We start from the raw sequence: 14,961 nt of genomic DNA, 5'->3' as shown, positions 1-14,961 counted from the left end.
CACAATCAATTTTAGAACATTTTCAACACCTCCCCCCCAAAAGAAACCCCATACCCACTAGCATCACCTCCCACTTTACCTAACCCTCCCAGCCCTCTGCAGCCACTGCTTTTTGTCTTTATGGATTTGGCTATTCCGGACATTTTACATAAAATTCATGGTCGTTGGTGATTGGCTTCTTTCATTAAGAACCAATGTTTTCAGAATCTAATATTTTTAAAGGTTCATCTGTGTCACAATATTTCTGTTTCTAAATAATATTAAATTGTATGGATATACCATATTTTGTTCATCCCTTTATAAGTTGATGAATCCATCCGTCATCCATTAGGTGCTCAGTCGTGTCTGACTCTTTGGGACCCCGTAGACTGTAGCCCGCCAGGGTCCTCTGTCCATGGGATTCTCTAAGCAACACTGGAGTGGGCAGCCATTCTTTTCTCCAGGGGATTTTCCTGACCCAGGCATCAAACCCAGGTATCCGCATTGCAGGCAGATTCTTTACCATCTGAGCTACCAGGGAAGCCCCATGGTTTGGCAGTTTTCTCCTCTTGTTTCCCTCTCACTTCTGGGTTTGGTTGTTTTTAATCCTATCAGATTTTCTCTGCAACTAAGAGCTTCTTAAACTCCTGAAAGCTTCAGGCAGTGCTCTGCAGGTCACAGCCTCCGCCCTAACCCAAGAGCACTTATGGAAATACCTCAGTCGTCAGTTTCCCGTAGCTCAGGACAAGTCCAGCGCCACACCCAGACTCGCGGCCCGGGCTTGAACTGAGGCTGGCCACTCAGGGGCCGTTTCTGCCCGCGGAGACACGGTTCCCTATTGGCCAGGCGTGCGCTAGGTCCCGCCTTCCGGAGGTTGCAAAGTGGTCTCCTATCTAACCCTGAGCGGCCACCTCAGTGTGGGGCCGCGAGGATGAGCGCGGGAAGTGGGCTTCAGCAGACGAGCTCCAGGAGGTTCGAGAGCCTCCTTCAGCGAGGCCAGGCCAGGAGACTGGTCGGGAGTCCCTTTGTCCCCTCGTCGCGCTGAGGGGGCGGGGCCGCGCCGGTTCCACCCCGGAAGCGGAAGCGCGGGCACCGCGGGGTCCTGTCCAGTGTGCGCTTGGCTCGTGCGCCAGCCGTTCCTCCCGCCGGTCACATCGCGCCCTCTCTTCTTCCCGTGTCCCCTCGCCGGCCCCGCCATGCTGTCTCTAGATTTTTTGGACGATGTGCGGCGGATGAACAAGCGGCAGGTGAGCTTGGCCGCCCACCGTTCCCCTTGTACCTTCCACTGTTGCCCCGCGGACCTCTGGGCCCCAGTGTGAGGGCCTGAGCGGGTCTGACGCCTGGACTCTTCCATCTCTGTGGATTCTGTGTCCAGAGATAGCTTTATCCACTCGCTGTTTTAGCCCTTGGCTGAGACTGGGCCTTCTCCGGGCGGAGCGGGAAGCCTGATCGTCACGTTCCATTGCCCATAATGAGACAGGGAAGCAAGTGCAAACCGTAGGGCTCTTTGTAAGTGGGAGTTGGGGTTGCTTATTGTGTTAGACTGGATAAGGCGGCAAACTTCAATCGCAGTGACTTCCGATGGATTCCGGCAACTGGGTTTAGTAGTGCACTGCTTCTCTGGCTTCTGGGATGCTCGGGGAGACGGTTATAGGCCTCACAAAAGCCATTCTACGTTGAGCCCGTTGTAAGCTGGGCCCCAGCGGTCTGTACTGACTTCCTGGAACCACCTTCGAGGTCAGAGTTGAAACAGTTACTCTGCTTGCCCTCGAGTCCACTTTAGCGTTAAGGTGTACCTCAGAATATTAGTGGTACAGGGATCTTGAAACTTACATTTCCTGATTTTTGTCCTTAAACCTTACTCCATCCTGAACTTAGAGATCATATTCCGGATACTACTGTTGCAATTATTTGTTGTTGTTTAGTCGTTTCTGTCGTGTCCGACTCTTTTGCGACCCCATGGACAGTAGCCCGCCAGGCTCCTCTGTCCATGGGGTTTCCCAGGCAAGAATACTGGAGTGGGTTGCCATTTCCTTCTCCAGGATATCTTCTCGGATCAGAGATGGAACCCGTGTCTCCTGCAGTGGCAGGCAGATTCTTTACCACTGAGACACCTGGGAAGCCTTGTAATTATTTAGTCATTGGAAAAAGTTGCTTCTTTTTGTCTTCGAGGTCAGTAGTGTCTGCAGAGCCTAGTTTTGCTTGCCTCGGACCTTTTTACAGTAGTTTGCTGTTAAGAAGGATCCTGATGTCACTATTAAAGGTTTTTCTCTTGGACTTATATTTTGCAGTTTATAATTACCATTTAGGGAAGAAAATATGCACCCTCCCCTTATTCCCCTTCAGACCTCAGCTACCTCAGTGTTACCTCCTCTTAGACATGTTTCCTGCTTCCTTCAGTCATAATTGATCTTTCCTTTTCAAATTGCACGACGTTTATGACTTTATAACATTTAAAATTCTCACTTGAATAGTGTTTTTTCATCCATATCTGAATTTCTAGGTGCCACAGACATTTCTCTGGAGAAATTCTTATTTGGGGCCTCTATTGTTCCCTATGCTAGGTTCAGTGAGAAAAATGCAAAGATAAGTAAGACAGACTCTGACCTTCAAGGAGCATCAGTATGTAGAAAATGACTAAGGCAGAACAGTAACTATTTTGAGCTCTTGCTATATGTGGAGTACATTATATACCTGTGAGGTAGGTCATTTTATGCCCATTATACAGGTGAAGAAAATGAGCAGCCTACCAGAGATTGTTAGGAGGGGATGGGAAGGATTGGATTGCATGGGGATGGGGTGAGGAAAAGTTAGAAATGAAGTTTTACCTGCACAGAGTATCTGAGGAAAAAATTGATGGTGATTATAGGTACTGAGGGGTTTCCCTGGTGGCTCAGCGGTAAAGAATCTGCCTGCAGTGCGGGAGACTAGGGTTCAGTCCCTGGGTTGGGCAGATCCCCTGGAGGAGGGCATGCCTACCCACTCCAGTGTTCTTGCTTGGAGAATCCCATGGGCAGAGAAGCCTGATGGGCTACACAGTCCATACAGTCGCAAAGAGTTGAACTCCACTCAAGTGACTGAGTATGCATGCATGCATACGTACTGAGAGCTTACTAGATAAAAAGAGGGAAACTAGAAGTTTCATCAAATGTTTGATTAATTTGAGTTGTAATTATTTTTTAACAGAGGAATACTTTAATATAGTAAACTCCATCCATTTAAAGTGTTATCAGCTGAGGGAATCCCCTGACAGTCCAGTGGTTAGGACTCGGCATCATCACTGCTGATGGCCCGGGATCCATCCCTGGTCTGGAAATAAGATTTCAGAAGCCGCCCGGCAAGGCCAGAAAACAAAAAAATGTATCAGTTGATAAGTTTCTACAGTTATATACATACATTACAGTAAAGATATAGAACATTTCTATCACCCACGAGATCCCTTGTAGTTCATCTCTCTAACACTTGGAAACCACTGATTTGCTTTTTGTCAGTATCAATGGGTTTGTTTTATAGAAGTGGAACCAGAGTATGTATTCTTTTGAGCTTTGAGTTTTAATTGATTTTTAACTTGTGTGTGCTAAATCACTTCAGTCATGTCCAACTCTCTTCATCCCTATGAACTGTAGCCCTCCAGGCCCCCCTGTGTGTTCACTGTATGTAATTTTTTTTCTGTCTGCTTCACAATTTTCAGAATTAAAGTGTTTCACTACCTTCATGGCATCCAATAAGCTGTTGCCAGATTAATGTCTTCTCTCCTGTCCTCAAACTTCAGTAGATCCTATTGTAAGTTAAAGTCCCAAGCCCCTTAGAATGGCATTTGCAATAAGTCCTAGTCATTTTACAGTCTGCTCTTTCTCTCTCTCTCTCTCTCTTGTAAACTGGGGTTTAATTTTCCTGCCTATTTCATTTCACTGTGTGTATGAACATGGTTCTATTCAAACTTTGTGTACTTAACTGTCTTGAGAACTCCCCTTGTATTATTTCTGAGTCTTTGTGTACTGCCCTAGACTGTTCAGTTCAGTCGCCCAGTCATGTCCGACTCTTTGCGACCCCATGAATCGCAGCACTCCAGGCCTCCCTGTCCATCACCAACTCCTGGAGTCTACCCAAACCCATGTCCATCCAGTCAGTGATGCCGTCCAGCCATCTCATCCTCTGTCGTCCCCTTCTCCTCCGGCCTCAAATCCTTTCCAGCAGTAGGGTCTTTTCCAATGAGTCAACTCTTCGCATGAGGTGGCCAAAGTACTGGAGTTTCAGCTTCAGCATCAGACCTTCCAATGAACACCCAGGACTGATCTCCTTTAGGATGGATTGGCTGGATCTCCTTGCAGTCCAAGGGACTCTCAAGAGTCTTCTTTAGTACCATAGTTCAAAAGCATCAGTTCTTCGGCTCTCAGCTTTCTTCACTGTCCAACTCTCACATTCATACATGACTACTGGAAAAACCATAGCCTTGACTAGATGGACCTTTGTTGGCAAAGTAATGTCTTTGCTTTTAAATATGCTATCCAGGTTGGTCATAACTTTCCTTCCAAGGAATAAGGATCACCTAGAATATTAGGTGATCTCTAGAGCCCTTTTAACTGTTATGTACTATTTTATTTGTCTTCTCCCCTTTACATTGTGGGTCTTTTACTGTAATATCAGAGCACAGCTTTTCTGTGGCTTTCCTTAATCCACAAGCCTTGATTTGTAGTTTGCCCATTTCTGTGGTGTAAATACTTCCACTATGGCCAATTTCAAGCTACTGACATGACATCACTGAATATTGAATTAGGAAGAAATGTAGTAGGATGCAACTATAATTTCCACCTTATGAATAAAATTTAAAAAATAATCTCAAGAACATAGATAATAGTAAAATGTAATAAAATAATTAGAAACTGATGAATTTAGATTATTTGTTAACTTTGTTTTTAAAGTAATTGTACTAATTTTTATAACACTGTGTTTAACAATCAGCTTGCAAGATTCCTCAGAATTTAGCAAGTTGGTTCCATCACTCCTCTGGTTGTAGGTTAATTTCTTAATGCCCATTGAGATAGCCTTTGTGCACAGAAAAGCCTGTTTAGAATTCTTGTATTTTTTAAAAAACCTCAATTTATAACGGCTAAAATTTAAAAACTAAGTTCTTAAATCTTTTAGAATCAGTTTTCAAATCTTATCCCATTGAAAGTCTAGCAGCTTTTTTTTTTGGCACACCACGAGGCCCGTGGGATCTTAGTTTCCCGACCAGGTATTGAACCTGGGCACTTGGCAGTGAGATCACAGGGCCCTGACCACTGGGCTTCCAGGGACTTCCCAGGTCTAGCAAATTTTAAGAATCACTTTTAAGGGCCTTTGAATATTTAGGCTAATTTGTAAACAGACATCTTAAAAACATTACATTTGATTTATAAATTTAAAGAATTTCCTTTTTAAGAAGGTTTGTTGAATAATCAACCTTCTTAAAAAGGAAATTCTTTAAATTTGAATGTAATATATAAATAGTAAGCTTTCTGATTAAAAAATAAATCTATAACAATTGTACATTTTGAATTAAAATTGCAAACCTGACCTACTTTAATAGGTCAGATTCTCTTTAAATGTTACAAAAACTTAAGATTCCAAATATGCAGAGTCCTTAACATAAGAGTATTAACACTACATAATTTCCTTTAAGCATTTCTGTGCTTAATTGTAAATTTTCCTGGAGTGAAAAGATGATTATTTGCTAAATAAGTATGTTATGCCAAATTTTTATATTACTTTTATCTGTAATTCTCTATTTGCTATGAATTTTTGTTTTTGTTTTTTGCTGAGAATTCTTAATGACCAGAGGACTTTGGTCAGCCTGATTGGATCCGTGTTTGAACCCTGATGGACTAGTCTGACTGTCACAGAATTTCCTTTTAGTGTCTTCTTAGGTCTTTTCCTTTACTTGATTGAGCTTGGCATTTCTTTGGATTTTAATTATCTGTATGTTTTCCTACCAAAATCTGAAGACTTTAAGACTTGGCACAATCCTTTCTTTTGTTGTCTTTCTTTAAGAGAAAAAATATTTTGGCCGTGCCCATGAAGCACGTGGGATCTTTGACCAGGAGTTGAACCCCTGCCCCCTGCAGTGGAAGGGCAGAGTCTTAACCACAGGACCACCAGGGAAGTCCCTCTTTTTATATCTATCTTTTAGGATCACTTAACTCTTAATGGCTACTGTAGTGATTTCTGATTGAATTGCAGATATTTTTGGTAACTTTTTCTTTTTAATAAATTGGCCCTCTAGTGAAGCACACGGAAGCCTAGATTCTTCTTAGACTTGGACCTAATATGAGCAAGTGTACTGCAAATAGGACGCATATACAAGACTGAGGACAGATCCATTACTTTTTTTAATTATTGAAAGCTAATCTGGTCTTGTTTAGGATCAGGAAAATCTTTTTCACTAGCAGGGTATTAAATACAGAGAGTTGTCAACTGGTAAAAGATGCTCGACAGAGGATGAGATGGCTGGATGGCATCACTGACTCGATGGACGTGAGTCTGGGTGAACTCTGGGAGTTGGTGATGGACAGGGAGGCCTGGCATGCTGCCATTCATGGGGTCGAAAAGAGTCGAACACGACTGAGCAACTGAACTGAACTGAACTGAACTGAAAAGATGCTCGACCACTAAAATGGGTAAAAGAGGACTCTTAAGGGGTTCAGAAATAGTGTGTGCAGAAACCAGTAATTATGCCTTCTAGGATAAGGGAGTTAACAAAGAACTAGCAGAATACCTCCCTCCAAGCCTCTTCCTAACCTGAGATAACAGACTTCTTTAGAGAGGGTGTGGCTGCCACAGGGACATGCAGTGACATTTGCAGGAGCAGTGAGCTGGAACTGGTCCATAGAAGCGGCCTACTGAGAGGCTGAGAAATTTGCCAGTGTGTGTGGGCAGGAGCCAGTCTGTGATGGTCTCCGAGGTGAGCACTTGCAGACTTCCTGTACTCAGATCTACTGGCTACCTGGTGAAATACAAACACTCCATGGGAAGAGAAGTCCCTCCCACTCCCTGTCATCTTGCAGCGGCCCTGCAGTGCCTTTGTTAAGAAAAACGTAAATCCTTGAGGCAGTGGGAAGAGGTGCCCTTGTTTACAGGGCTCAGCCTAGTAACACAGAAGGATGGATTTGGCACTGAAAGACAATGAATTTATAATGTCTACTCTTCCACTGTTCTCTCAGGCCAGCCACTTCAGATGATGGAGGACACTAAGACCAGTGAAATTCATGACTGTGGACCCATGTGACCGTTGTGCTTTAATTACCTGTAGAATAAGTTTCCTGATCAGAAGCAGTGTTGTATGGAATATCACAATGAGTCATAGGCATTCTGTAAATTCATGGGTGGTGGTTTTGATGGAAATACTGAAGACAAGGAAGACAGATCTGTGGCTATGGTGGCTTAATTGCTAAGTTGTGTCCAACTCTCTGTGACCCCATGAACTGTAGCCTATGAAGCTCTTCTGTCCATGGGGTTTCCCAAGCAAGAATATTGGAGCGGGTTGCCATTTCCTTCCTCAGGGGATCTTCCTGACCCAGAGATCAAACCCAGGTCTCCTGCACTGCAGGGAGATTCTTTACTGGTGAGCCACTAGGGAAGCCCTCTGTATCGAGTCTATTCTAGAAAGAAGAAGGTGTCAGGAATGGTGGCATTGTTGGTCTTTGCAGTTGGCAGTCTAGGCACTCAACATTGGCTAGAACCAAGTTGGTCTTGGTGAGTGAAAGTCCATGTTGCTAACCTTCATCTTGGCTGTTAGAGCCACTTGACCATGAATCCATTGGTTAAGAGACATGGGTGGCTGGGGAAAGAGGCTGACTGACACTGTGATATACTGCACTACACGTAAAATTATGGTTTGAATCTAGAGAATCACTTCAATAAGAAGAAAGGAGAGGACAGCAAGAGCCAAGCCAGATCATGGAAGGCCCTCTGTACTTAGGGGTTTGGAATTTATCCTATAGGTGGGAAGAGAAGATTTTGAGCAGACAGCTCAATAATTTTATTTTCACTTTACGAACAATAATTATATATTGGTGGACGAATTAGAAAGATGTACTAGAGATAGAACTGTCGTATTGCCTCAGTAGTCTGGATAAGTGGAGATGAGATGTGAAGTAAGGCAGTAGTCATAGAAGAGGTGGATGAAACTGGAGCCTATTATACAGAGTGAAGTAAGCCAGAAGGAAAAACACCAATACAGTATACTAACACATATATATGAAATTTAGAAAGATGGTAACAATAACCTGGTGTACGAGACAGCAAAAGAGACACTGATGTATAGAACAGTCTTATGGACTCTGTGGGAGAGGGAGAGGGTGGGAAGATTTGGGAGAATGGCATTGAAACATGTAAAATATCATGTAAGAAACGAGTTGCCAGTCCAGGTTCGATGCATGATACTGGATGCTTGGGGCTAGTGCACTGGGACGACCCAGAGGGATGGTATGGGGAGGGAGGAGGGTTCAGGATGGGGAACACATGTATACCTGTGGCGGATTCATTTTGATATTTGGCAAAACTAATACAATTATGTAAAGTTTAAAAATAAAAAAAAAAATAAAGCCAGTGGGTTGGATGTGAGAGATGTTGGGAAGGTAAAATTTAGAGGACTTACATGGATGGTGGGACTAATCACTAAGCTAGAGTATATGGAGGGAGGTAGAAGAAAAGGATTGAGTTCAGCTCTGTACGGGTTGAATGTAAAGTGTCTATGTAACACCTGGGTGATTTTCAGTAAATAACTGGATATACTTACCAACTGGATAGAATTGGTCTGGTCTGGAGAAGAGATTTGGGTGATACATGCTGATATGTGATGATTGAATCTATGAATAAACAAGACTGCAGAGTGGAAAGAGAAAAGGGCAAAGGTTGGACTCCTAGAACACTGTATTTAATGGGATGTCAGAGAAGAGGTCAGGTTCTGAGGTTGGTGACACAGAAACCAAGGGATCAGGGAGTGAGAAGAAGTTAATCAAGTGCCAAGTGTCTCAGAAAAACAAGGTAGTTAAAATAAGATCATAGACTCCCTCCTCCTGCTTTTTAATGAATAAATAGTTGATGTATTTACATTGTTCTCCCCTACCCTCACAAAAAGTGAAAGTCACTTTTTCCTATAGTCTTGCCAGCATTGTGTTTTCAGACTTTTAGATTTTTTCCATTCTAATAAATGAAAAGTGGTATATCAGGACAGCTTACTTGTATTTTGCTCATTATGAGTTTGGTTGAGCATATTTTCATGTGATTTTGGAGTTTATATTTCATTTTCCATGAGCTAGCAGTTCATAACACTTTGCCTATTTTCCTTTTGAATCATTGTTACTGATTTCTAGGATCTCTTTATAGGACGATTAGTCTTTTGTTTTATATGTATATAGTAAATATTTTCTCCCAGTTTGTCATTTGTCTTTTGATTTAGCTTATAGTATAATTTGCCATGCATAATTGTTGGATTTTTTTTTTTTTTTTTGGTTATTTGCTCTTTATATTGTTTTGGGTAGTCAAATTTACCATTTTTTCTTCATGGCTCCTGGATTTCAGGTCAATTTAAAAAATTTCTCTTGCTCCAAGGCTTTCGTACTTTTTTTTTTTGGTGTGGACCATTTTTAAAATCTTTATTGAATTTTTTGCAATATTGCTTCTGTTTTATCTTTTGGCCACAAGGCATATGGGATCTTAGCTCCCTGAGCAGGGATCGAACCCTCACCCCCTGTGTTGGAAGGTGGCTAACCACTGTGTTAACCCCTTGTATTCACCACTGGACCTCCAGGGACATCCTGGCCTTTCCCACTTTGTTTTCTTCTGTTACTTTTGTAAATATGTGCCTTTAAAAAAAAACAACACTTTATTGGCATATAATGTATAAAATTCACCCATTTTAAGTGTAGAGTTCATGGGTTTTAGTACATTTATAGGGCTGTGCACCTACCACCACAGTCCGTTTTTAGGATATTTTCATCATCCCAGATCCTGTGTGTCCTTTTAGTCAATGCCTATTTCCACTCCCAGCCCCAGACATCCACTAATCTGCTTTGAATCTCTATAATTTACCTTTACTAGATATTTTATTATTTTATTTAATTTTTTAATCAACAATTGGCTTTTAGTAAATCAAAGCAGACATTTTATATAAATGGAATACTGTAAAATTCAACAAAATCCTTTTGTAGCTGGTTGTTTTCATTTCACATAATTTTGTAAAATTGTGGTGAAATACACTTAACAAAATTTTCTATCCTAACCATTTTTACTTTATTTATTTTTTAAATTGAAATGTAGTCGATTAACAATGTGTTAGTTGCAGGTGTATAGCAAAGAGATTCAGTTACACATATATATATGTCTTCTTTTTCAGAGTCAAATTGATTTGTTTTTCTTTACTGTTTTTCTGTTTTCTATTTCACTTATTTCTACTCCTAATTTTAGTATTTCTTTTCTGTGAGTTACTTTGGATTTCATTTGAGTTTTCCTAGTGTTTTAAGTTGGAAACTTAATTTGGGAAATCTACAAATATTTGAAAATTAAACAGTGCATTTCTAAATAACTCATGGGTCAAAGGAGAATCACAGGGAAATTGCAAAATATTTTGAACTGAATAAAAACCAAAACACAACTTATAATTTGAGACCTTTCTGTTTTTCTTAACATAGGATTTACTGCTATAAAATTCCCTCTACATACTATCAGTGCATCCCACAGATTTTGAAATATTGTATTTTTATTCTCTTGATTTCTTCTACCATGGGTGATTTTAGAAGTATCTTATTTGATTTCTAAACATTTGGGGCAGTTTTTCAGGTATCTTTGTGTTACTGATTTCTATTTTCGTGCCATTGTGATTGGAGAATACTCTTCGCATAATTCAGATTCCTTTCTATTTATTGAGACTTGTTTTGTGGTCTTGAATATGGTCTGTCTTTCTGAACAGTCTGTGTACTTAAAAGGAATGTGTATCTGCTCTTGTTGGACAGAAGGTTCTGTAAATATCAGTTAGGTCAAATTGGTTGGTAGTGTTGTTCAAATCTTTTCTATGCTTATTGATTTTTTTTTTTATCTTCTTGCTGTATCAGTTATTGAGAGGGGATATTGACATTTTGGACTGTAACTGTGAGTTTGTCTATTTCTTGAATTCTTTTCCATTATGTTTTATCACAAGATACTGAATATAGTTCCCTGTGCTGTACATTAGGACCTGGTTAGCCATTCTGAATGTAATGGTTTGCATCTACCAAACCCCGAACTTCAGTCCATCCCTCGCTCTCCCTCTGCTTCTTGCGGGAGAGTGTATTCTTTATGTCTGTGAGTCAGTTTGTGCTTAAATAGGTTCATTTGTGCCATATTTTAGATTCCACATATAAGTGATATCATTTCATATTTGTCTTTCTCTTTCTGACTTACTTCACTTGGTATGATAATCTCCAGCTGCATCTTGAAATAGTTTTTTATTACCATGACTTTAGTTTCACTAAACTTTTCTTTTGTGATGTCTGCTGCTGCTACTGCTGCTAAGTCGCTTCAGTCGTGTCCGACTCTGTGCGACCCCATAGACGGCAGCCCACCAGGCTCCCCCGTCCCTGGGATTCTCCAGGCAAGAACGCTGGAGTGGGTTGCCGTTTCCTTCTCAAGTGCATGAAAGTGAAAAGTCAAAGTGAAGTCGCTCAGTCGTGTCTGACTCTTTGCGACCCCATGGACTGCAGCCTACCAGGCTCCTCCATCCATGGGAGTTTCCAGGCGAGAGTACTGGAGTGGGTTGCCATGTCTAATCTGCTGTTATTCCATTTTGTGTGGTTATCAGGCAAGATTGGGTACATGCAAAGTGGTATGGCCATAGTCAGCCTGTGTGGTTTTCATTTCGGACGTTTTCTTTTTCTTCTCTAGAGGTTTGAGTTGGGTCTTGGACATATTTTCTATCATCCAAGTCTCTAATGTGCTCAGTCTTTCCCCTCCCATCTTCTTTGTTTTTAATTCTGGCTGAGCCACACAGCTTATGGGATCTTAGTTCCCCAACCAGGGATTGAACCTGGGCTGCGGCATTGAAAGCACTGAGTCCTAACCACTGGGCCACCAGGGAATTCCCGATTCAAGGCTTTTTAAAAAGGTTTTGTTAGGCAAGTCCACAGCAGCCTTTAGTCCAAGGTTAATTTTTCACCGCAACTAAACAGTAACTTTTGAGTATGCTATCCAAAACATTTCTACTCTGGCCAGTGGAAACAAATTATTCCTGCCCCATATGAGCTTTTAGAATTGTTCTGTTGCTCCTTTTAGATGGTTCTTTAGATGATTTACTTCCCTTAAATGCGTGTGCTAATCCTTGCTGATCATCACTCAGCTGAAGACTTGAGAAGAGAGGCTGCATAGATCTTTGTATAGTTCTCATTTCTGTAATGCCTTACAGTCAAAGCTGCCTTCGTCTCCCCAGACTCCCAGTTCTTTGTCATCAAGTCAGAAGACTTGTAGGCTCTGGCTACATTTCCATTTTGCCCTGTGGCCTGGAAACCATCCAGTCTATAAGTTGGGGCTATTATAGGGCTCACCTTGTTTCTCCTTTCATAGTCCTATGCTACCTGGACACAGTCACATGTCCAGTGTCTGAAAACCTTTGTTCATATATTTTATCTAGTGTTTTAATTATTTTCGGCAGCAAGGTAAATTTGATCCCTTTTTCTCCAACTTGGCCTGAATAACATGTTTGGGGTTTTTTTAACTTTTTTATTTTGTATTGGGGTATAGCTGATTAACAAACAATGTCTGTGATAGTTTCAAGTGGATGGCAAAGGGACTCAGCCATAAATATACATTGTATCCATGCTCCCCTAAGCTCCCCTCCTATCCAGGCTGCCCCATAACATTAAGTAGAGTAAATAGCATATTCTTGAGATTCATCTATGTTGTGTGTTTCAATAGTTCATTCATTTCTATTCCTGAGTAGTTTTCCATCATTTGGAAATAATGTTGTAATTTATTTATTCACCTGTTGATGGACATTTGGGTTTGTTTTTTTTTTTTTTTCCAATTTGAGCTATTATGAATGAAACTACTATACAAGTGTTGCGTGGATATGTTTTCATTTGTCAGATTTTAAAGAAATTTAATGGATTTTTAAAAATGAAAGTCGTCTTATGCCTGTTTAGACAAATCAGGTATTTTTCTTATTGTTGTTACCATTTAAGACCCTCACTGGGACTCAGTGACTTTGCGTATTGGACCATAATAAGTGTCCATTCTGAATACGCTTCAGTTTTTCAGTGCCATAAGTTTTACTTGTAGCTGCTCTCAGTGTATTTGCTTCTAACACCCTAGTTTCTAACTGCTGCTTCTATGAATTAGAAACCAGGGGAATTGTGATTATGAATTAATAAGTCTCTTAAGTTTGAGGTCTCAAAATAAGTAGAATTTAAGACTTAAGCCAACCGCTATTTTGTAGCTCTCAGATACATTTTTGCTTCCATGGTCATGTTTGTCTTCCCTTGAGATTACTAGAAGTCTGACTCCTATGAAAATACTCTATTTGTTGAACTTCAAGTATCTCTTATGAGAACAGGAAATATAATGGTGTGTAACTAATAAGTGCAAGTATATACCTTCCAAATTTGTTGTTTAGTCACTAAGTCGTTTCTGACTCTTTTGCAACCCCATGGACTGTACCCACTAGGCTTCTTTGTCCATGAGATTTCCCAGGCAACAGTACTAGAGTGGGTGGCTATTTCTTTTTCTAAGGGATCTTCCTGATCCAGGACTTGAACCTGCATATCCTGCATTGGCAGGCAGATTCTTTACCACTGAGCTACCATGGAAGCCCCAACTTCCATTTTAGAACTTGTTAAATTATAAAATTTAAATTTACTATCAGCTTAATTTTGCTGAATTTTCTGTTGTAGGTTTTTTTCAAATTCTTGTTATTTATTACTTACTGTGTATTTTAAATTATGTAGATTATTCTTGTCATGGAACTTCATGGGGAAGTCTCTACACACTACTTCCTAAAAGTGCAAAAGAAAAGTAGCACACATAAATCCTTATGCCATAGCTACAAAGAGATATTACACAGAGCTTTGACTGGTTTTTAATAACATTCTTTAACTTTGAACACTGAAGAACGTAATGTTCCAGCCATTTCATATAAAAAATAATGGGGCTATTCAGTTCTGTGATTGTTACTCTACATACGTCACAATGTCCTGTTAACAGCTTGCAATGGCCAAATGGTATGAGAAGGTTAGGTAGTTGCCACCTTACTTCTGTCGATACCCAAAATACTTCTTTCTCTACATGCCTCTGTACATTCATTAGCATTCAGATACAGTGGTGAAGAAAGCAGGGGCTTTTGAGTAAAGATTTTTGTCATGAAAAAGGGGAGAAGAGAGTGAAAAATACGGTACTTTCAAACTTTTGCTCAGGCAGAATATTTGTTTTCGCAGATAGTGTGCTTGTCTAGGTTTTGACAGTCACACACTGACTCAAGTGTACAAGCGCATCTTTTAAGGAACATTTATAGTTACACATAGTGAGAGACTCAACCTCTTTCTCTATTGTTGAGGTTGCTCTCGATGATTGGATACATGTCACAACAATGATTGTGTAGTGAAGATAGGATTACATGTCTGAGAAAAAAGAGAAGAGTAATGATAGTGACCTCCTTGCAGGGACAGAGAAAATCAGGATTTTTTAAATCTTTCATTTTTCTTTTAGAGAACAGCTACTTTAGGGACTTCTGTCATAGCCTAGTGGTTAAGAATCTGCCCTCAATGGCAGGGGTCACAGCGTCCATCCTTGGGTGGGGAACTAAGATCCCACATGCTACAGGGTGCAGCCAAAAAAAAACCCAACCAGTTATTTCATTAGCTATCCCACACCTGTTCTGACAATGTTACATCTGTGCCCTTCTGGAAACAGAAAGCTTTTCCTCAGCAAAACAGATTTGAACTGACTGACATGTAGCTATTTTTAGCTTTATTTATTTCA

The 14,961-nt window shown here is 40.7% G+C and overlaps 1 protein-coding gene across 1 annotated transcript in view; it reads left to right on the top strand.

Annotated features, from left to right (window-relative positions):
• The first annotated feature begins 901 nt into the window (after positions 1-901).
• Positions 902-14,961, top strand: part of SEC11A (SEC11 homolog A, signal peptidase complex subunit) — a 33,210-nt gene continuing 19,150 nt past the window's right edge. The window contains exon 1 of the mRNA XM_005887149.3: positions 902-1,226. Coding sequence (XP_005887211.1) covers positions 1,176-1,226 — 51 coding nt within the window. The 5' untranslated portion in view covers positions 902-1,175. The remainder of the gene's footprint in view (positions 1,227-14,961) is intronic.

The sequence above is a fragment of the Bos mutus genome, chromosome 21 (assembly GCF_027580195.1).
Source record: "Bos mutus isolate GX-2022 chromosome 21, NWIPB_WYAK_1.1, whole genome shotgun sequence".
NCBI classification, from domain to species: domain Eukaryota; kingdom Metazoa; phylum Chordata; class Mammalia; order Artiodactyla; family Bovidae; genus Bos; species Bos mutus.
The sequence above is the reverse complement of the archived record's forward strand: the minus strand, read 5'-3'. Positions and strand labels throughout refer to the sequence as shown.